The 24,596-nt window shown below is 39.1% G+C and overlaps 1 protein-coding gene across 4 annotated transcripts in view; it reads left to right on the forward strand.

The window, feature by feature from the left end:
* FNIP1 (folliculin interacting protein 1) overlaps positions 1–24,596 on the forward strand; it is a 543,489-nt gene that overhangs the window by 89,496 nt on the left and 429,397 nt on the right. For all 4 annotated transcript variants that reach the window (XR_014173903.1, XM_081936540.1, XM_081936541.1 and 1 more), the window contains 7 exons: positions 1,320–1,405; positions 14,022–14,168; positions 16,152–16,321; positions 17,745–19,167; positions 20,266–20,434; positions 22,434–22,631; positions 23,914–24,029. Coding sequence is in view for 3 of the 4 variants with exons in the window: in XM_081936540.1 (XP_081792666.1) it covers positions 1,320–1,405; positions 14,022–14,168; positions 16,152–16,321; positions 17,745–19,167; positions 20,266–20,434; positions 22,434–22,631; positions 23,914–24,029 (2,309 nt within the window). In the remaining variant the exon portion in view is untranslated. The remainder of the gene's footprint in view (positions 1–1,319; positions 1,406–14,021; positions 14,169–16,151; positions 16,322–17,744; positions 19,168–20,265; positions 20,435–22,433; positions 22,632–23,913; positions 24,030–24,596) is intronic.

Here is a 24,596-nt window from a genome sequence, read left to right on the forward strand (position 1 = left end):
TCCATGCAGACAGTGTGGGGTGCATTGATGTGTGTGGGAGAGTTTGCCATAACATATTCTGCATCAATGATCTAGTGTCTTTTGCTGTGATGCTGGACTGTCCCTCTTGCCTCTAGTCCCTTACCACTGTGACTCCATTTTTGATTTGCCTGTGTAGGAGACTGTACCACAGTACGTTCCCCCCTCTTTTTAAAATGATAAATAGGGCACATTCATCAGCAGCACATTTGAAATAATCACAAAAAGCTTTTGAAAAGCAGTCAGTGTGCCAATTGACAATTGCCTTGAGTGAGGCAGATGGCATAGGTCTCTGCAGTCTTGCTTTGGTATATACTACAGATACACAGTCAGCAACACTGGATATACTGACTATGAGTGCACAGCACATGGTAGACAAAGGCTGCCAAATTTAGGGTAGTTTGGATTCCAGCTAGCTCTGACATGGAACAAGAGCATGGCTATTGGAATTAGTGAGTTGAAGGAATAGTTGTGTCATTCTCTCTCCTCTGCATATATTAAAATTATAAAACATCCACAGCTGTGGAAACTGACTTCTGCTTGCAGAATAAGATTTCCTCTTCCTTGAACCCATGACCTTCTCTTATATCTTCTGCATAGAAATCTGTCAGGGCTGTAGGGAGAATTCTAAGGCTATAAAATGGACAATAGATAGATAGATGACTATGTCTATTAAGCTCCTGTACCCTATTTTAGTGGCGGAAAGTGTCCTGTGTTGCAGTCTTACATGAATACAGTGCATTGTGCACAAAGCCACGGAGAGCTTAAATCAGATATGGGAATATCTATGTGATAGAGGGGAGCACATGATGGAACACCATGTGAATTCTGAATTGGGTCCTAGTCACTTGCTTCAAAGAGATAAAGAGATGAAAACAATGGGTCTGATTACTTTAGGATTATGACCCACATTAACCTGCATTCTGCCCCTTGTTCAGAGAACAAATCCTACCTCGCTAACAATGAATTCTATTTACTATTGGGTGCAGGCAATTAGTTGAAGGATTTGTTTGAACATGGACTCTGCTTTTGCAGTGTGGGAAAACTTGGGCCTCTTTATAGCCTCTTGCAAGCAAGAGTGTAGAAAAAAGGGACAGTGTAAATACTTGTTCCTCACATATCTCTATCTTGATATGAAACTTATCAAGGGACAATATTTATCTCATTAAAAAGAAATCCACACACAGACATAACAAAAAAAGAAACACATCCTCTGTTTGCCTGCTCGAGTCCCCTTTAGATAAAACATAGCATATGACTTGGAGTTTTGTCTGATATTAGTTTAAACAATTTTTTTCAAGGCTATGAAAACAAGTCGTCGGTCAGCTGATGCCAGCCAACGGAGTTTGGCATATAACAGGATTGTGGATGCCTTAAATGAATTCAGGTGAGTGTTTAAATGCTTCTGGTAACAAATGTATAATGCGGAAAATAAACTCTAAATTCACATTATTCTATGCTGAAGAGCAGTAATTAAACCATCGTCCACTATTGTTTAGAACAGAGGTGGTTAACTTGTATTCTTTGCATGTTCTGCATCCAGAGGTTCTGGCTGGGGAAACTAATGGGCTTCTGGCTGTCTATTTTTAGATCTAAAATAAATTTTAATGTAGAGACCTTCAGGCTTTCAATCCTGTTGCTGTTCTAGGGCAAACATCTATAATCTGGGTGGTCTATAGTGAATCTGTAATGCAGGAGAACCCTGGGAACAGAGGTTTCTGCAGAAGAGAAAGAGGGGGCAAATGATGAAAGCAGCATTGCACCCAGTATGCATTCCTTTTCTACAAGTGTGGGGACATGGCATGCATTAAGAAATGTGTGTTTACAGTACAACGTTGCTTTCATCATCATGACAAGAGGTGTAGCTCCTGCAGACACTCCTATCCTGGAAGATTGCCGTGCAACAAGAAGCACCAAGAACTTTCCTAGAGAATGGGAGAAACACCTCCATATATGTGAATGCCTTTTATGTAATCAATTGCAGTGATTCAGTCTCTAGTTGTCGCCTGCAAGCAAATCTGCTGCCATTTCTTAGAGATATTTAAATGAATCCAGCTTTCTTAAGAGGAAATAATGCCGATGGGATGATTGCTATTACAGCAGTTCATAAGCTATCCAACACAGAAAACTAACTCAGAACTATATTTTGGGTGCAAAGTCTGTAACCTGTCATCTACCGTCTAGCTGCCTTTAATTTGCAAAGTTTGCTTGAGAAAAGAATAATGGTGGATTTAAAATGTACTTCTGTAGTCAATTCAAGTCAGCCATTCTGGGGTTTTGTTTGTTTGTTTTGTTTGAAAAGCATGGTACAATGGATTTTGAATTCTTATTTTTATTTGATTTCTTATTTGATTCTTCCTTTTATTTGCTTCATTTGCTTCCCTATTTGGAATCATGTTATTCCTCTTAAAATTTGAACCTTGAAGTGTAAGTCCTGTTTCAAGAACTCAGCTGATCTGTGGTGTCTTCCTCTGAGGCTTGGAACAGACTTGGCACTTTGAGGATGGTTTGCATCAGCTTCTAGTGAAAAGCAGAAGAGGTACTGATGGGGCCATTACTTAGGAATAGAGCAGAAAGTATGTGCAGTCCCAGCTTCGGTTCTTGACATATCCCAGTCACAGGAGTTTAGTTTGCTCAAGAGATTGGAGAGCTACTATTAAGCAGAACAGACTTTGATGGGCCAACCAAATCCAAGCCTAGATAGTTAGGTGTGCACAGCACAATGGCAAAGCATTTCACAAGGCCATCTCATGCTTGCTATAGTCTTTATTCAGTGGAATTGCGACATAACAGCAAATGCTTTACTTAGCATAGCTCTTGAATTCTTCCCTTGGCTACTTCTTTTGAAGTCAGAATCATTGCTTGATGCCTTTGACCTGAGCCATGTTTGCAGGTATAGCCATGATTTTTAAAGGAGACTCTTCTCCTGGAAGATGGACACCCCATTCTAAATCCATTACCACCTTGGAATGTAGAGCTAGGATTAGGATTGTGTGGAAACAAGGAACAATCTGTCACTGGAGACTGTCAGCATATTAATGTTTTAATATCACATAACTCCTTCCACATAGGAACACTAAACAATGCCAGTCTGGCTTTACTGCTGCATCCCTGTGTTCCCATGTTCCCTTTGGCTTCTGAAGGTTTCTGCTAATTAACTTTCAGCCCAGCTGATGCTACAGAGGAAATTCTGAAGACCCGTTTTCTCTAGAGATACAGGGCTGGCAGGATCCCACTGCCAAGAATGTCCCTTTTGTTCTGCCTGCTGACAACTGAGATAGTTCTTTCTTTCCGAAGCCAAAGTGCCACAATGTCTTGACATTGTTAGAAGTGATTGGAATGATAGTTTTTGTGTGCTCCCCACATTCTGTTTTTGGGTTTTTCTTCTTCACTGCAAAAGCAGATGCAACAAGGAAACGGTTAGAATTGGGGAGGGAAACACGTGCTAATGGCTGAATGTTTCTGCTTCAGTGGGAAAATTACTTCCTCTGTGCTGTATTATATTGCCTTCCTAGCCTCCTTTTTATATCCTCTAGTCTAGTATGAAATTGTTGCTGATGGCTACAAGGAAACGATGACGTCTTTAGGGAATTGCTGTTAGTTGCAATGTTCGTGTCGTTAAAGAGGTCTGGCATTCTTCCCCCAAAAGTCTGCTTAACATGAATAAATGTGCAAGTATCTGTAAGCTGCAGCACATTGTATCCTGGAATGGACTCGGGGAGGTTTTGAAAGAGAGGAGGTGTTTCCTTGTACTGCATTGTATTTTTTAATATTATTAGTGCTGCTACTATGCAGACATATACAGGACAAGCAGCACTCCAGGATTTCTCTGCAGTTGCGATTTGCCTTGGAATTGCTTTGTTTATCTCTAGAAGGAACATTTCTCATTTGAACTTTGATTGGACTTGCCTTGGGCTTGTGTTTAGGGACTGATTTTTTGAAATGGCTCGCCCTTTTTACTTTCATGGAGAATATTAAATAAAAAGGGATGGCTTGCTACTGAAGTGTAAGAGCAACTGAAGTGAAAACATTTCAGAAAGAAAAAAAAAGCAATCCTTTGCATTGTATATAATTGAGACATTTGTTGACTAAATCTTTAAGCACATGACATGTTGATTATGTAATTGGCTGGGAGGGAGGAAAATAGAGAAGTGCATGGCCAGTAATGTGCCCAGAGTTCTGAAGTACAGTAAATATTCTACAGCAGCAGAGCTGGGTGCATAGAAACCAAAATATTGTAGAGATGAAACTACCTCTGAGTTATTTTACTGTTTAACTAACCGTGTTAATGTGTAGAAGAGCTACTGTTGCCAGAGTGTTTGATAATCTAGTGGGAATTTTGGAGTTTTGCAAACTGCAGTGTTTATCAAGTATTTATATTAGCAGTAGAGTAGCTAATTCACTTTCCAATCTTTTTCCTCCCCTAAAGAGTCAGCATGCCAAGGTTTTCTTCGTTCCTTTAAAAAAAAACCTATCAGCTTGTATCAGGACTTAGACTAGTATTTTTCTGTTTCCACATGATGGGGAACTAACATGGATGTTTTCAAATGCACAGTGGAGTGCTTGGGAAAGAATCAAAGTGGTTGCCAATGGCTGTAGACCTGCAATTTGCCCAACTTTTTTTAGCAAATGAACCAGCAGATAAAGATGCCCATTCATGTACAGGTAGTCCACAACTTACGACCACAATTGAGCCCCAAATCTCTGTTGTTAAATGAGATGTTTGTTAAGTGAGCTTTGCCCCCATTGTATGACTTGTTAAGTGAATCACCACAGTTGATAAGTTAGGAACCAGGTTATTATTAAGTGAATCTGGCTTCCCCGTTGACTTTGCTGGTCAGGTTGTAACGGGATCACATGACCTTGGGACACAACAACAATCATAAATATTTACCCGTTTCCAAGAATCTGAATTTTGACCACATGACCCTGTGGATGCTGCAATGGTCATTAGTGTGAAAAATGGTAATAAGTTACATTTTTAGTGCTATTGTAACTTTGAATGGTCACTATAGAACTGTTGTAAGTCGAGGACTATCTGTACAAAAGAAAGATTGGTTCAAGATAGCATTGCTGGTTGCTTCCAATTTTTGCACTTTTCTTTAGACAAACACATATGCATAGAGGGCGGTTCATCTCTTGTGGGAAGCTGAGGGGAATGTTCTTTGTGGAAAGTATAGGCTTTTCATAAGTTCTACAAGTGAGTGTTTTATAATCTTATTTCTACTTACCACAAGCTACAGAATAGCTTGAACAATGTAAAAATAAGAACTAGGATGCCAAGAGTTCTAATATAAGGAATCCTGTTTTTACTGCTCTCATAACATTGCATCATTCTTACTTTTCTGTTCTTCACTGATTATATATATTTAAAAAAAGACTCTTGCCTCCAAATTTTTGTCTTGTTTATTTGAATATGCTGGCAGAGGGGAAGGAGCTGTCAGCTGGTGTGAGTCTGCCTTGCTTTCAAAAGCTGGTTTCTTTAAGGAGACCAGCCTTGTATAAAGGCAAGTTTTATTTTTAACATATGGATGTTTCTATCAGGTTTGAGGCAAATGGGTGGGTGGTTGGTGGGTGAGGATGATTAATTGGAATTGCTGACAAAAATCTGAAAAAGGTTGGTTAGCACCGAAGTGTTTCAAATACTAAAGAAACAGCAAAGGAGCTTTTGTCATCGAAACAGTACAGGGAGGAAACGAGTTTCAGAATTTAAATCAGTCACTGAGAGGCCCATCAAAGATGAGTTCATCCAGGCTTAAAGCAACCAGCCCTCAAGAGGCCATACGGTAATTTTGCTGGCATGTGCATTCAGTGGCTATTACATTTTTAAATAATAACCATATGGGGAGAGGAAAATGTTCAGAAAAAAGAAGAAACATTGCAAATGGGAAACATATCATGAGCTTTGAAAGCCAGGGTGCACAATGTTTTAAAACACACCCCATTACTCTCGAGAATCTTTACATTAAAAAACAATTTGTGCATCATGACTTCTATTATATTCTTAATTAGAATTAAGATTCATGAGGCGATTCGTAAAGAACTACTATTTATTTGAGACACAACTAAGTAACAGCATAACAAGAACAGTGAACTCCGGTTTGACAGCTATTTATATAGCCGCTGTCAAACCGGCAACCAATCAGATGTAGGTTAGCTCCCTCTGGTGACGCCTACTGGTATTGACCAATCCAGACGGTTGGTGGGTGTTGATTGACACCTTATGTTTGCTGGCTTTGGACACAACAACTTCTTTGGGCAAAAGCAGGTGTTATAGGGGAGTTGCGGGTTCCTCAACCACACCCACTTGCGCCCACCTTCTTCACTGTGTCTTCAGGACAGCTAGGGTGGGGCTACAGGTCACCCCCTCCCCTGATACAGCAGGAATCTGAAGGTTCTTCAGAGAGCCCTCCGGAGAACATGTCCCGTTGCTGGAATTCAGGCCACACACACCCTGCATCCTGACTTCTTTAATTTACAAAGTGTCTGTGTCATTTTCCGTGCCAAAAAAATACCCCCCCAAGAAATACTTTCCTGTTCACACTTCAACATATTATGAATTTCATTATTCCTTTCCAGAGTAAATTTTTCAGCTTTTGGGCTAAGATCAGAACAAGTGGAAAAAAATAAGCACAAAACACATCAGGTTATTGACAGCACTTTGGCTTTTCCAAGTTCAAAATGGATGGCCTTCATTAAACAGGCAGATTTTTACTCTTGTATCATCTGTGGGGAAGTCTGCCAAAACCTAGCTTGCCTAAGTACCTAATTTAGGCCTGTTTTCCTCTTTTATAAATTATTGCCTAAAACAGTCTTCCCTAACTTTGTATATTTGTGTTATGACTCCAGAATACATAATTCTGCAACTTGCAGAATTTTCAACAAATTAGATACTAAATTGGAGATAAGTAAATTAGTATGCTAAGAACTGCTTAGAGATATTAATCTCTTTTTATTCAATTTGGATGTGATCAAGTCTAAAGTAATGTTCCCCAATCTTGTCTCTTTCTTGCTTGATGATTTAACTGTTCTTATACCAATCCCTAAATATTCTTGATCACGATATCTGGGATGATGGAAATTATCTCCCACTACATCCAGAAGAGTCTTGAGTTGGAATGCTAAAGCCACAATTTTTGACAAATCCAGAGTAGAAATGCAAAAACCTTGCTACAGTCCCATTCCCAATTCCTTCATAATGCGGAAATTTTGTCCTATCAACTGTGGGAAAGGTTGGGAGCTTTTAAGCAGAGCACAGACATAAGCTCTGAGGTTGATCTTCTGAGAGGATTTATTCCATAAAAATCAGCTCAGCTGGATTGTGAATATCCATATTATACCGCCGTCTGTGTGGTGTGATATATATAATGAGCAGTATGACAAGCATGTGGCCTTGTTTCCAAACATTGTATTACACGAATGGATGCCTCCACCATACCCCTTTTAATTATACAATAATTATAATTATCATAACAGTGGAAGGAAGCTTCTGCCTGGTCTAAAACTGATATAGTCCTGAGGAGCCAAAAGAAGAAGTTCTAAGACCCTTGACTTTGTTTTCCACTAATCAATGCCTGGCCAAGTGACTAAGCTGCCCTACAAGTCACCCCCATTAACTATAGGTAGGCTTAGACTTGTAGATCTGTGTGTATTTCTACAATTAGCCTGTGTCCTTTTGTCCCAGTTCCTCTTCTTAGGTGTGCAGAGCTTCCTTTTTTTCCAGCCGCGACCGTGTCCCCACCCCACCCACTCTCTTTTCTCGGTAGTGGCCACATCGACTTGATTAGGCCTTCCTCAGAAAAAAAAGAAGCAAAGAGATTTCCCAGAGACTCATAAGATGTAAATGTGAGGAAAGAATTGAAACAGTCTGTGACGTGCTTTGGGCCTTACATAATCTCTGGCTGTGCCCTGTGTGATGGTTCTTTGAGGAGGGAAGGAATCAATGCCTGCCGCTTGCTTATCCTGAGAGAGAGAACCAGGGAGAAATGCAAGGCAGGCTGTTCACCCGCCCTTGGCCAGTTAATCCTCTGCCTAGTGTTTTGTGCAAATTACTTCTATATCTGGCACGGAGGGTTCCCTTCGCTGCAGTCACATGCCTGCTGGCGAGCGGCCAGTGGAATCTGATCTCTCTGAGGAAACACTATCAGTTGCAGATGCAGCCACAGTTACCAGAATAGTAAATAAGGAGTCACAAGACTGGAGCTAGCCTTTCAACGAAAACAAATCGCTGAATAACTCTGGCTTAAAACAGAAACTCTTGCTTCCTCCTCCTGTTTCTCTCCCGCCCTCGAAGTACCTATGGACTCTTCAGACTGAGGTAGCTTTGTGAAAGCTTGCTTTTTTTTTGGGGGGGGGGGTGTTGAATATGTTGAAATTGGACCCAGGAGGCCGGTTTGAAAACTTCGAATTGCACTTCAGCTTTGCAAAATGGGGTGAATTTTTTTTGTTTTGTTTTGTTATGCCAGTTCCATCTTCCATTTCAAGCATTGGTTTTTGTTTTTGTTTTTGGCGATGGTGGTGGGAATTCTGATGGATGACAGATCTGAGTTGCAGTCAAGGAAAGCCAAAGGAATGAAAGTCACCCTGAGAGAACTGTAGGTTTTCTTCTGATTTTTTATATTTAACTGTGAGTCTAGATCAGTGTTTCCCAACCTTGGCCCTCAGGAGGGAAAGTGGACTTCAACTCCCAGAATTCTCCAGTTCTGATGCTTTGGTAATGGAAAAGCAAGCAATATTGTGCTTCATAGAAAAAAAATACTACAGAATAGCTTTCTACACCTTTCTAATCCTCGACTTACGGCCAAAGGTGAGCTCAAAATTTGAGCTCTGTCGCTCAGCTGTTAAACAGTTGCCCTGTTTTATGACCTTTCTTGCTGACCTTTCTTACAATTCAGTTGTTAAGTGAATTGTTGCAGTTGTTAAAGTTAGTAATGCAGTTGTTAAGTGAATCTGGCTTCCCTATTGACTGTTGCTTGTCAGAAAGGCGCAAAAAGTTGATCACTTGACCCCGGGACACTGCAACTGTCATAAATATGAGTCAGTTGCCAAGCGTCTGAATCTCATCATGTGACTGTAGGGATGTTGTAATGGTCATGTGAAACAGGGTCCTAAGTCACTTTTTTCAGTGCCATTGTAACTTCAAATGGCCACTAAATGCATGGTTGTAAGTTAAGAACTACCTATGTTAGCCCTTGTCAATCTATTTTGGAGGACAACTGTTAATGATGAACAGTTTCTTTATGTTTTCCCAACTTTCATAATCTCCAGGACCTTTTAGAGCTGCTAATATTAATTGTCTTTTACAGGGGCTTAGTTTGAATCACATTGATATTGTTAATACAGGTAGTCCTCAACTTACGACCACAATTGAAACCCAAAATTTATGTTGCTAAGCGAGACATTTGTTAAGTGAGTTTTGCCCCATTTTATGATCTGTCTTGTGACAGTTGTTAAGGAAGTAATTGCAGTTGTTAAGTTAGTAACACGGTTGTCAAGTAAATTTGGCTTAGCGATTGACTTTGCTTGTCAGAAAGATCACAAAAGGTGATGGATCACATGATCCCAGGACACTACAACCATTGCAAATGTGAGACAGTTACCAACAGTCTGAATTTTGATTACATGATCATAACCAATTTCGTTGTATTTAAGTACAATGACAATCAAGATTATACTTATGGGGATGCGGCAACGGTTGTAAGTGTGAAAAATGGTCACAAGTCACTTTTTTTCAGTGATGTTGTAATTTTGAACAGTCACTAAATGAACTGTTGTAAGTCAAGGACTACCTGAACTTAAGTTGACCAGTTTTTCTAGGCTCTGTTGTAGTCTCTTTTCTCTGTGAGAAACCCTTAGCTTGTCATTTAAAGAATTCCAGGTTGGATAGTATAGAGCTCATGAAACCGACACCCACTGGTTCAGAAATCACTACAGATGATAGAAAACAGCATTAGTATTTGGCAAGGGACCTTCAAACAGGTCACTGCGTCAGTTTCTAAACTGCATATAGTGATAACCAGAAAAATGAAGTAAATAAAGCTTGAGAGATTGTGTGATTTTTTAAAGTATGGAACAATAACGATGCTAATAAGATTTCCTTCTTGAGGTTCTTTCCCCCCCTCCCTTGGATTGGTAGATTTTCACACAATATCCTCTTGTCTGCAGAATAAGTGATTTCCTATCCTATGTATTGCTTTCATTTTACATGAATTGGTTAAACAGAAAAGTTGTTTTTATTGATTTATTTACACGATGCTGTCTAAATATGACAAACCTGCCCCAAGTGAGAAACATGCTGAAAATAAGTGCAATAGAAAAAATAAAGATACAAGAAAGAAAAATACATAAGGTGAACAGGAAAAGAATATGCACTTAGTTTAATGATGAGTAAATTACTTTAATCACAGTAGAGTAGCTTTCCTTTAGCCTAGGGCTCTGCAGATAGGTTGGACTTCAACTATGTTAGTGTGTTTCCAACTAACATGGCCAAGAAAAACAAGTTGAAATATAATATTGATAAACATTGCAAAAATGATGAATGTTACCGTGTTTCCCCGAAAATACGACAGGGTCTTATATTTTTTTGATCCACGAAATATGGCCTTGGGCTTATTAAAGGGAAGGGCTTATTATTTTTGGGTTGCCGGGTGGCTGCTCCCTGGCGACCGGGCTCCCAAAGAGCCGGGCAGAGCCTCGGAGTCGAATGACTATGTTGCGCTGTCGCAGCAGCAACACAGCAGCCATGAGGTGACCAAGCTCGCGAGCAGCCGCCCGGCAACGCCTCTTTCCAGCCAGGCACAGCACCGCTGACCGACCTAGCAGTACCCGGAAGGCACCAAGCAACGTGAGCACTTGTTCGCCGCCCTCCGCCTCCCATGGCTCGGTGCCTTCGGAATGCCCCTAGGTGAGTGAATGGGGCTCTGCATGGCTGGAGAGGGGTGTTGCACAGTGGCTTTTCCACTCCCCGCTCGCGTGACTCATAGGCTCATGATGCCCTTGGCTAACTCTACAGTACCTGCAGAAACAGGGCATCTCCGCTGCTGGCGCCGCCCGCCGCTTGGTTTTTTTCCCCAAAGCACAGAGGATGGATGCCACTCTGGAAGTACGCTCTGTAGTTGTGGGCTGCAGATTGTACAACCATAGAGCGTACTCCCAGAGCGGCATCCGTCCTCCGTTGCGGCTTCCAAAGCACGGAGGTAGGATACTGCTCTGGGAGTACGCTCTATGGTTGTATGCTATCATAGAGCATACTTCCAGAGCGGCATCCGTCCTCCGTGCTTTGAAAAAAAAAACCAAGCGGTGGGCAGCGCCAGCAGCAGAGATGTCCTGTCTCTGCAGGTACTGTAGAGTTAGCCAAGGGCATCGGGAGCCTGTGAGCTGCGCGAGTGGGGAGTGGAAAAGCCACTGCACAACCCCCCTCTCCAGCCATGCAGAGCCCCATTCACTCACCTAGAGGCATTCCGAAGGCACCGAGCCACAGGAGGCGGAGGGCAACGAACAAGTGCTCACATTGCTTGGTGCCTTCCGGGTACTGCTAGGTCGGTCAGCGGCGCTGTGCCTAACTGGAAAGGGGGGTCGCAAGAGAGCAGCTGCCTGGCAACCCCCCTCTTCAGCTGGGCACAGCCCCGCTGACCGACCTAGTGGTACCCCGAAAGCACCAAGCAATGCAAGCGCCTTTGCCCCCACCTCGTTCCCGTGGCTTGGCGTCTTCAGGATACCACTAGGTTGGCGAGCGATGCTCTGCCTGGCCGGAGGGGGGAGACTGTCCAGGGGGCTTATTTTGGGGGATGGGCTTATATTTTTGCCCACGCGAAAAATGTGGCAAGGCTTTAGTTTCAGGACAGGTCGTATTTTTGGGGAAACACGGTATGATAATGATGATGAAATATTGAAGGCACATTTAAACTTGTTTGTAACTTTTAGATTTACTGACAGCATTTGAAACTGTAAATTGTATTTGTTTACTGCCTAAATAAGACACAACAATAGACAAAAAGTTGTTAAGTTGAACCAATAACTACATAATTGTACAAAGAAAATCTCTATTGATTGAATTAGAACAAATAGAAGTTTAGTAGGTTTGTTTGTTTAAGATGAGCAGTCACACCAGGGGTGAAATCCACTTACTTTTGGTACCGGTTCAGTAGCAATGTGAGTGAGTGTGCATGCCAGTGGTGGGTTTCAGGAGGTATGCCCTGGTACATGCATACCGGTGCCTGCCCGAAGCAGCAGCCACCGTACCAGAACGGTGCTTTGGAGGGCCCACCCGCCTGCCCTCGTTCCTTACCAGTATTTGAAGGAAATCTGCCATCTGCGCATGCGCACGCTGCGTACCGCACCTGCGTGATGCTCCACCAAGCAGCTGGAGCACCGCAGGCGGTGGGTGTGCATGCATGTGCAGCGCACAGGCCCGTGGTGCACGCCCGGCCCCCATTGCAGCGTACTGGTTGCAACGGGAACCGAAACCCACCACTGGTGCATGCGCAGGAACTTCCGTGCATGCGCAGAGTGTCAAAATGATGTCTGGGCGGGTGGGCAGAGCCTGCTACTGAGTGCGCCTGACAAGTGAGTAAGCGAACAACGAGGGAAACGAGGAGGGAAACGCTGTGACACACGATTTATATTAGCTAGAAAGCAGGAAATCCTGCTTTCTAGCTAATATAAATCACGCGGCACGGCTAATCATCAGAAAAACCAATTCACCCAAACCAGTAGAATTTTTTTTACTACCAGTTCGAGTGAACAGCTGGCATCTTTGCTACTGGTTTGGGCGAATCAGTCCAAACCAGTAGCATTTTACCCCTGAGTCACACTATTATAAAGAAGATCTTTAGAATTTCTCCAGTGTTACTTATTCCTTTTTTTAATCCCAAATCTCAGAACATGTTGAAACTCAGCTTTGCAATTTCTGTTGTTCACTTTGTGAATGAGAAACTCTACTCACTTAAGTAATTACATAACTGTGCATATTTATCCAAGTCTAGGTCTATGTAGTCAAGCTAGGACTAGATTCTACAATAATTGAATTGGGAAATCTACCATGCACTGTACCTTGTCTTAAATCTATACATTTTTATAACTTTTTTCTCTTTTCTCATTATCTTTCTGTTGGCATGCCATTGTTTCATTTAGTTTACATAGGGACTTTCTCTTGTTTGAGAAACCTTGCCCCATGTCTTCTTTGAAGGTATCATTCTCCATATATTGCAAAAGCTGAAATCTTCTAGAAGAAACTTATTTTCCTTTCTCGCTTGCTTTGAATCTCTCACACATTTTTCATATGTGACCACTTACACAAATATTCAGCATAAAGACAAAAAATATCACTTCATCGTGGCATTATCTAGGACGTCTATTAAATGCTACTAATAATATATTTGTGCTTTACTCATAAATTATTAATTGATCAATGTAGTTATGGTGTTCATGTTTTATATTTAATGTGGTTATAGATGATTAACATATTTTAACACATTTTAAATAACCTCATTTAGGTTCTTAAAAAGGAAGACGTTCTACAGTAAAATAGTTATAAGTTGCTTATGTCTGAAGAGAGCTCCTAAAAGGCTTATACTGTAAAAAAAGAAAAAAAAATCTTAATATAAATTACTTTGAAGTAATGTTATTTGGTCATCATTCAACTAAATATAAGTGGCAAGTTGAAAGACATGAATAAGGAGATGGAATGAGTAGAGAAGGGAAAGATGAGAAGTTCAGTCTTTGACATACTGAGCTTGAGCTGACAATGAGGCATCCAGACAGAAATATCAGAGAAGCACTTGTATATATAAAGTTGGCTAGGAGATGTGGTCCTAAGGTTGAATGGGGTGCTTTAGTATCCTCAGTATGCAGGAGATGCTGAAAGCAGGGAGGTGAGGCTTCTCAGGATTGGGACTATAAAAAAAAAAGACAGTTTGATTTCCCCCATACAAAAATGCCTCTTTGAGCCTTGTGATATAACATTTATATAGGTAACCTTAATCTTGTCTTTTTTTTGCATTTAGAACAACAATTTGCAATCTCTATACTATGCCACGGATTACAGAACCAGTTTGGCTTACGATGATGTCGGGATTGCCTGAAAAGAATCAACTCTGCCATCACTTTATGAAGGAATTTACTTTCCTAATGGAACAAGCTTCCAGGAACCAGTAAAGCATTCCTATATTATCTTTTTTTTTCTTTTTAAACCTTGTAGCAGTTTATTAAGGATCACATGCATAGCAGTGACCTTTTTTCCCATTAAAATGCCTCAAACCCATAAAGGATGCTATTTATCAGGATCTAAAAATGTACCCTCAGGTGACAGTGAAGGGTAGAAACCTAAAAGAAAATTGTCTCAATTGGTAACTAATTTCAAGTTTCTCTTTGAAGCCAAATTTAAACTGCTGAATTAACATTTTAAATCTTTAATTGTGGCATAATTTTCAATTCTAAACAGAAAGCAACAAAAAAATGAAACAGAACTCAGTTGCTTAGTATCGATACTACTATACAACCCTGATAGCCAACAATAACTTGAAACACAACTATTATAAAATATTTTAAGTCTTTTTTTCAGCCTCTTTAAGTCATGGTTCAATTCTGTTTCTTAAAAAAAAAGAGTTAATGTTGCTGTAAAAGATTTTAGCCAATGAGACCTGATGGCTGACTGAAAGAATACAGATTTGCATAAACAGGAAGGAAAACTTAAGATGAACTGCCAAACCATATAATCTCCAAAGTGCTCAGTAACTAGATGCTGGGAAGCTACCAGCTGCCCAATATCATATGTTAACTACATTTTCTTAGCTGGCGGGAGAGGGGAAGGAATGTAGACTTGCCCTTGGGAATGGTGAAGAAAAGAACAAACAGTTAAGGGGGAACTTTAAAAAAAAATTCAGCATGAGAAAGAGGAAATCACAAGGAAGGAAATCAAAATAAATTATGCTATGATTTTAACATAGTTAAATAAAAGCGATGATTTTGTTTTATGTAAGGTGGGGCATAGAGAAAATCCATCTTGATAAACTTTCAAGATGTTATTTTACCCTCCAACAATAAAGAAGATTCCTGAAATTCCTGCTTTCTATGTTTCTTGAATTTGCTTTACTCAAAGGGCAGACAGTTGTACTGATGCAATTCCATGGTATGTTGTATCCAGATTTCAAAGCTTCTTTAAGAATACTATTTATTTACTTGTTAATTCAATTTTGAAGCCACCTGAATCCCTGGCAACTCTTAAGTGGCTTACCGATAAAAAAATTAAGATCAAGAAACAGGAAGACAACTGGCCAGGGACAAAACCCAAGGAATCAAACAGCAAAACAAGCACAATCTTAAACTAAGGTTTGAGAAAACAACCAGATCTTTAGCAATTTGTGGAAAATAAAAAAGGTGAGAGCAGTTCAAATCTCAGGATGATGGTGTATATCATTCTACAGGACAGGAACTATCACTGAGAAGGGACACTTCTGAGGTTCCCCAAGATGTCACTGTTTAATTAATGGGACCAGGAGACATCTGGATAGAGGCAGTTCCTCACATAATCAGGCCCATGCAAGATTTTAGAAGGAATAATCAGGATCTTGAATTGCATCTGGAAGCCAGCTGTCAACCAGTGCAGCTTGAGAAGCAGCAGGGATGTTACAATAACCCAGTCAAGAGGTGACTGACTGAAGATCCTCTTGTGCTACTTAAGAGCACAAAGTGATGTAGGCCAAGCCAAAAGTCCTTTTAAAGTTCTAAGGCATCTTCTCTTCCAGAAAAAAAATGGAGGGGAGAAGTACATTTGAAATTCTAGTTGCCTTTAAAAATTATTAGCATTACACGTATTGGTTTCTTACAAAAATTGTAGAACAAAACAAAGATCCAAGCAGGTTGTATTTAGTGGTTACAATTCAGAAACTCCATGTGTTGGTAGAACACAACATCTGCATTCTGTTCCCCGAAGTACCGTTTTTGAAATAGAAACCACAACATGATACTGTGTCAGAGTTTTGAAAATACCTGTTTCCTGATCTGGAAATGTTAATTGAATTGTCTCTTACATAAGAGACATTGTATATTACAGGCTTCCTTTTACTGAAGTAAATTCATTCAAAATCCTGTACTTCAGTTCTTCAGTTTCTGAATATGCCTTTTTTCCCATCCAGATTTTTACCTGCTCTTCTAACTGCAGTTTTGACAAACCATCTGGCCTGGGTTCCAACTGTCATGCCAAATGGCCAGCCACCAATTCGAATATTTCTAGAGAAGCATTCCTCACAGACAGTGGACATGTTGGCAAAAAGTCACCCGTACAATCCACTATGGGCACAATTAGGTATGTTTTAAACTACCTCAGCATATTTCTTCCATTAACAAGATATCCTTTTGCTAAGCTGTTTAATTCCTGATTGCTAAAACAGATGTATTCGAACTTTATGGCTTTTCTTGCCACATTTGTTAAGCGAATCTCTGCAGTTGTTAAGTTAGTAACACAGTTGTTGAATGAATCTGCATTCCCCATTGACTTTGCTTGTTAGAAGGTTGCAAAAGGTGACCCTGGGACACTGCAACCGTCATAATTGTGAGTCAATTATCAAGCATCCGAGTGTAAATCACATGACCATGGTGATGGTGCAGTGGTCATAAGTGTCAAAAACGGTCATGTTACTTTTTTCAGTGCTGTTGTAACTTCAAATGATCACTAAACAAACTGTTGTAACTCAAGGACTACCTGTATTTCCAAGTTTGTTAGTCAAGTTTCTTACAGTCTGATTCTATGCATATTTATTCAGAAATGGCATTATGATAAATTATGAATTCTGAAGTGCAAAACTCTGGAATTTTATCCAGTTGATCCTAATAGATTGGGAATTGTTATGCATTAAGCAAATCACATTCTGTGGGAGTTTTATATACAAAGTTTCAAGACAGCTGCCAGTTTGTTTGTTTTTATTATGCCTGGGCCATATCCGTAGCGATGGTCAAAATGAGCTAAAAAAGACAGGAGTAAGAATCAATTGACAGTAAGGCCATTGTACATTCTTATAAAGTAGTAACCAGATAAACAGCTGCATCTGAAATAGTTCCAAATAAAGAATGTCTAAAAGATGTTTGAAGAGAAGTTACAACATATTGTACATACTATGGAACAGTTTTTGGCTATAGTCATTCAAGTAGAACAGAATGATCTGATAGTAACAATTTGAGATAGAACCAATGCAACCAAGAGTTCTCTGCAAACTATTCTGAGAGGTACCCTCCATCAATCATTTTTTTATGTATGTCCAGACATTTATAAATAATCTCAGAAATGCTATATCAGGCTTCAAGGAGCGACTTTGAATGATTTGCCCAGCCTTAGAGTTCGGTTTGGTGGGATTTTCTCCCTCCCCCCCTCTCTCTCTCTCCTAATTGCATTGTCAAATTCATGATGGGAAAGCCACGTTGTTTTTTTTCTCTTACATAGTGGTTCTTCTCCAGGTGATTATTTCTGTCCTAAGTGTTGGGAAATAGAAAGATACTCTGCCTTCTCATAAATTTCAACAGTGACAGTGCCCCTTAACAGCAAGCTTATGATTGTGAGATAGACAATGTGTGTCTGTGTGTGTGTATGCAGATTTGTGTTCCCTGCACCAATTTGGCTTACAGCTGAAAAATATTGTCCACTCTTAGTCTTTATAGAAGATCTCCATTATAATTCAATTATTCTTTTGCATACTGAAAATAACAACATGCTGCTTTTATATTCTGTTTCCCAGGAGATCTGTATGGAGCCATTGGATCACCTGTAAGACTATCAAAAACAGTTGTGGTTGGCAAAAGGCAAGATCTTGTGCAACGTTTACTTTATTTCCTTACTTATTTCATAAGATGCTCGGAATTGCAAGAGACTCATCTTTTGGAAAATGGTGAGGATGAAGCCATAGTAATGCCTGGTACAGTCATCACCACAACACTAGCAAAAGGTGAGGTGGAGGAATCTGAATATGTGCTCGTCACAATGCACAAGAACAGAAGCAATATATCCTTTCAAGAGTCTGAAGAAGTTAGAACTTCTGACTGCGGTTGTAAATATTGCAAATGCCCTGTTAATCCTAATCAAAAAGCAGATGCTGTTTCAGGACTGGAGAAAGAAGATTCACAGAATGGCCTAAAGATGGATAAAGCTGCTTCATGTGAAAGCAGTGTGGAGCCTTCTCATGTTCAAGAAAAGTCTGTTGAAGTTAAATGCAAAGAAGCACCAATGCCTTGTGCAGGAATACAGGTAGAAAGAGTAGTCTTCACAGGATCATCATCTGTGGAAACGTGTGTGTTGCCAGAGTCCAGTTTGGAACCAACTGGTGGATTATGGCAGAATAGAGAATTGATGGATTCTGACAATCAGCCTGTTGAACTGTTGAGATCAACAAGTACAATGGTAGAGAAGAAACCGCCCGATAAAATGTCATCTCATGCAATTCCTTGTAGTGTGGCTGAAGCTCAAACAAAGGTGACTTTCCTCATTGGAGATTCTATGTCCCCTGATTCAGATATTGAGTTGCGAAGTCAAATGGCTGAAGAACAAATGTCCAGGCACAGCAGCTATATGGAGATTGAAGAAGGAACAACTGCTGAGCAGAACTGTGAAAATCAAACCCTTGAGGACCAAAAAAGAGATCAGAATGTGCCCAAAAAGTTCCCTCAGGTTGCTATTGAGGTCCAGAATTGGAATCCTTACAGAGCAGAAAGTGAAAATTTGCTTACCGAATATTTTACTGAAGAAGGTTCTGCTGTAACCAGGACTATAGATGATATTCCAGTGGAAACAGCAAGAGACATTCTAGACTCTAATAGTAGCTTAGAATTTCCACCCAAAACTTTGAGTACAAAGAATAACAAATCCCCTAGTGAATTTTGTAAGTTTATGGAATCTGTTCGTCAAGAGACTTGTAAAAGCTGTTTTTCAGAGCAGGACCAAAGAGAAAAACTCTCCATATTTATCCCCCATGGGGAAAGAGAGAATTTAGAAAAAAAATCTGATCCAGGTGTGGATTGGGACATTCCAAGGAATGAAAGTTCTGATAGTGCTCTTGGTGACAGCGAAAGTGAGGATGCAGCTCATGATGCTGCAAGGACAAGCAGCAATTATTATGGGGCAGAACAAGAAGAATGGACAGAAGAAGAGGACATACCATTTCCCGGGTAAGTAGTATTTCTTATAGTAATGTAGATTTTCTCAAATCTGGATGATTCAGAGTAGACCAAACGAGGAAACCAAAGTCTTGTAGGCCAATATTTTTATTGAATATGTAATAATAACAGAATCTTGCAAATCTGAATGTGCTGCCTCTTCCCTCCTTTCCTTTTTCTTTGTGAGGACTAGGGAGGGTCTTGTCTGAGATGTCGTCTCAGGTTACTATCCGCCTTGGACCCGACCCTCTTTTATATGACCATTGTCTTGGTAGTGACTCTTCCTCCTTTTCCTCAAGGTCAATCCCTCTTCCCTGTCCAGTGATTTACTACATTCCTCCCAAATAGTGGTTTTGAAGGTAGTAGCTAGACTTGTAGATGTGTGTGTGTGTGAGGGTTAAACACATATTCTATGGGGAAAATGCTATGTATTGAATTATTTTAACTGGATTTCTTTCTTGACATTACTTTTAAGAAATGCAGTAATGCAAAAGATATTTATTTCACTGAAGCTGCAATTTAAAGAGTCTCTAATTACCTTTCACACTTGGTGGAATATAACCCTAATTTAGGATAGGTTATTTAAAGGAAGACAGTTGTTTTAAAAAATACTATGGCTATTATTAACCAGGTTTATATAGTTTTCTCAAGTCTATTCTATGATCCAACTGGAAGTTTCTTTAATCCATATTCTAACCTTGATCCACAGTGAAGATGACCCAATTTGCACTAAAATTGATCTTATGCTTATGCACGATAGACTTTATTATGATCGGTTGAAAACAAAACATGTTAAAATAAGAATAAAAACACAAAACAGAATAAGAATGTTACATGTTGGTGATTTCATAGGTAGACAATTGGGAGTATGTCTAATTTTACAAGCAGTATTTTAAAATTAGGCTATGTTCAAGGAAACACAGTCATGCTGTTGTAATAATCATAACTCTCCTTAAAAATGATAGGAGCTTATATATGTATAAGTCCCATAGAAATCAGTGAAATGTTGGTGGCGTTGATGCAATAGTTGCCCACTGTAACCTTTCGGTGAAGTAGAGAGAAATCAGTGCTAGTTATAGTATATATGCCCATGTTATACCTTTTTTTCAGGTCAAAATTAATTGAAGTGAACTCTGTCCAGCCCAGTATTGCCAATTTTGGAAGGTCCTTGCTAGGTGGCTACTGTCCATTTTACGTACCTGACTTTGTTTTGCAAGGACTAGGAAATGATGAGAAACTGAGACACTGTTTGATGTCAGATTTGTCGCATGCTGTGCAGGTAATTTAAACTATATTCAACGGATGAAATATATCTCAAAAGCCAACAAAAGGAAATATTTCTGAAGCCTTGCTAGAGCAGGCATGGAGTTTCTTTTTTTTAAAAAAATCATGATCTCATTCAGAAAATATTCTTATCATTTCATAGAAAAAAGACTTATTCATTATAGGCTAAGAAACTTTGACTAAGGATCTTTAGATGTTCTCTTCCTTGAGGTCACATTTAATTCTCAAATTTGAGGCTAGTCTTATTGCATTCACTATTTAGTGATATTATTTATGTAACCACTGATTAAATGTTTATGTTTAATAGGTATTGGTGGTAAAGAGCTCATCTTCATGTCCATCTTAGAAGGTTTTAGAGGCATCTGGTTGGCCCTTTGTTTGAACTGAATTCTATATTCATAAGATTCATAATCTGATCTACAAAGGGAACATTTATATTTTGAATTCTTATTTAAAATAAGAATTTAAGTTTTTATTTAATTTTTCCACTTGTTACTGGCACTAAAAAAGTGTAATATGGTGTTGCTTTTACCAATGTAGACAAGTAGTAATGAACTATGAACAGGAACATGTATATTAAATATGACCTTAAAATTAACTTTACATGTGCAATGGCTTTGTAAGGCTAGCAGCTGGTTGCATTTTTGTCCAACAACTTCCTGTTCAGTAGTGACCTAAAGATTAACATTACTCAGGAAATATAGGTCATCATTTTCTGGCTTGTGATTTGAAATGGGTGTCTTCCGTTCATTTTCAAACAAAAGGGAAAAAAATGTTTCCCTCAGATTACAGATAATCTCAATTTAATGACCACAATTGAGCCCAGAATTTCTATTGCTAACTGAGCCGTTTGTTAAGTGAATTTTGCCCTATTTTGCAACTTATCTTGCACAGTTGTTGTAAATCACCGCAACTGTTAGGTTAGTGACAATGTTGTTTAGTGACTTTACTAATCAGAAGGTCACAAAAGATGATCACATGCCCCCGGGACACTGCAACTGTCATAAATACGAGTCAGTTACAAGCATCTGAATTCTGATCATGTGACCATGGGGATGTTGCAATGGCCGCAAGTCAAGTTACTTTTTTCAGTGCTGTTGTAACTTTGAACAGTCACTCAAGAACTATTATAAATTGAGGACTACCTGTATAATTTCCAACATCAAAAATGACCAAGAGTGATGAGACAATATACTGTATATAGACCTCCTTACACATTGACAGATGTTCCCATACACAACACTGGCTGTGAGAGAGAATGGATATAATTTTTTTTTGATTTGAGGGCCTCAATCATTTAGGCTTTTGTGGTTCAAATGTAAACAACTTGGGTACATTTGATCTGCTTCCGAACTACTACAAACTCATTATTTTACAAGTGCTTCTCTTTTGCTCCCTCTGCTGGTGTTTGTGCTTAAGCAGGCTTGTGGCTACAACTTCACAATTTCACAATATGAATTGGAAGATGACATCCTTAGACAGCTTCATTTGCAAATTGAAAAAAAAAAGATAGAACCATTCTAAGGCGCTTTTGATCTACATCACTTCAGTTGATGTAAACCGAAGCACTCTTGCACAAAAGTACAAAGGAAGAGAAAGAGATCTTTAAACAAGTTTCAGAGCTTGTATGTGAACCTCTTCTTGAAAATGAGATCTGGAACTGTTGCTGAACTTCAAAATTCCAAGTTGCCTTGAATGTGTAGACTGACTTTTGTATTTGCTTATAGCCCGTGTCTACAGTTTACAGTGAATATACTAAGAGTTTGTTTCATTAAATTAGATACTGCCTCTCGTGGAATTGCAGCTTTTCTCAAAACACTGCATCTCTGCTGTTGCTGATACACTGTTTGACCTCTGATTCTAAATTATTTTGAGATTTTCATTCTCAAAGCAAGTTTACTGAGAAAGTTCTCCTACACCATTGGTTGTTGGCTATAATATCTTTAATACCAAAGTCACATGTGTTAAATGGCATGTATCTGTTTGACTTCTAGCATCCTGTTCTGGATGAACCAATTGCAGAAGCTGTCTGCATTATCGCAGATACTGATAAATGGACAGTGCAAGTGGCCAGTAGCCAGAGACGAATCATCGACAACAAACTTGGGAAAGATGTACTAGTCTCTAACCTTGTCTCCAACCTGCTTCATTCCACTCTTCAACTTTATAAGCATAATTTATCTCCAAATTTTGTAAGTACTTGGGCAGCTGAACTGTGAATTGGAATCCTGCGGTTTCTATCACTGTGCTACATTACTGTATTTGCCCACTCCCCCAAAAATCAAAATATCTTTAGTTCCTTTGACTTCAGTTGAATTTATTTTTTTATGTAAACTCTACTTATTCTTACAAACTTTGGAACTTCCCAGCAAACTTAGCAATTCTTCAACTTCTGGTTGTTTCCCAAGACTGATGTTTCCGAACAGAACAGCAGAAGTAGATAGAGATTATTGTCCAAAAATATAATTATCAGTACATCTAAAGCTCCCACTCTTGGGTTTTGTTTCTTATGATAATTAAACAGGAAATTGCAGACTACAGACTATTTAGTTTTCATATTTGAATGTATAACCTGAACTGAAAAAATGTTACAAAATCCGTCAGAGTGGCCACAACTAGTCACTTTGCAACAATTTAATATTTATTCATTGCTTGCCTCTTCTCCATTATTTCTTCCTAAGCCTTTCACATACACTCCCACTTTTCCTATAATATGCTTGATTTTGAAAGTTTAAAGAGCATGGTATGCATACAATCAGAGGCTATTTTGAAAACTGATAATAATGTCAACAATCAATTAAAATTATCTTCATGAAACTAAATCAGAATAGATTATCCATTATCTCTGCACTCTTTTTTTTTTTTTTTGCTTTATTTCAGAAATACTTGTGGATATGTAGCAGGATGAGTTTTAAAGCAGGAACGTTTTCCATTGAGTATCTTTCTTCTATTTTAAGATTATTATTAGTCTTTTTTTTAATTTGACAAAAACCCAAGTAGTAGGAGGTATATTAAGCTCTGCAACCTACTGTAAGCATTACTTCAGAGGCTGAAAAAGATTAAGGAGATGGTTTGATAAACAGGCAGCTGCTAGGTTTTCCATGACTTGCAAAGATATGGATTTTTGCCTCTTCACAGGACATTTGTTAAGAGAAACAGTGTCAACTTTCACATTAAGACATTATTCAAGTTCTATATGAGTAAGAATCCAGTTGTTGAAATTCCTGTATCCTGTTCTTCCTCACTCAATAAGCCTAGTTAATGAAAGCTGTACAAGAATCTTGTTTGGAAGACTTGCCTTTGGTTACGTTAACTGTCAAACTTCGTCAACTATAAAGAATTAATGCTATTAATGTCTAATTACTGATTATAATTACAACTACATGTAAGCATATTCAGATGTGTATGTGCTTACAATAAAGACCTATCAGCCAATGTTGTGATGTTATAGTTTCTTTTTTCATTTGATCCTAGTGTATCATGCATCTAGAAGATCGGTTGCAGGAGTTGTATTTTAAGAGCAAAATGTTGTCGGAATATCTCAAAGGCCAAATGCGGGTTCATGTGAAGGAACTGGGAGTAGTACTGGGGTATGCTTTCTATCCAATTCTTGGTCCTGCTTACTTGTTTATTTTGAATACACAACTTGTAGGGCTATTTGCAACAAATGTTTCATAGTCGGGAACAGCATTACTGACTTGATCTGCAATTCAGATCTCATTTGCTTTCACACAGAATTTTTTACTAGGAAAGCATTTATACTGAGTTGCAGAGTTTAAATTATAACCTACTTGGAGCAGGAAAGATAGGTTTCACCAGCTGCTTGGCTATTAACTCTTGTGGGAAACAAAGATAACTTTAAGCAAGAAGAGTCTATCTAAGGGCAGCAATTAGAGCTGACTTTTGGTAAATTACAGGGTAATTTTTGGAAGAACAAAAGTTTATATGTATGGTATATCTCAATATGTTGTTCTTATGCAGTATAAGAATCTACTATAAAACCAGTCCTTAGAGTTATATTTGTAGGCAGCATATAAAAGAAGGCCAATACAAAGGACATATTTTCTTAGTTTATGCTTTCCTTTTTCTTGGGTTCCTATTTATTCATATCTAATTTTAAGAAAGCATTCCAAATTTAAACCAGTGATCAAAAATTG

Source organism: Natrix helvetica (assembly GCF_964273705.1).
Source record: "Natrix helvetica genome assembly, chromosome: 1".
NCBI lineage: Eukaryota > Metazoa > Chordata > Lepidosauria > Squamata > Natricidae > Natrix > Natrix helvetica.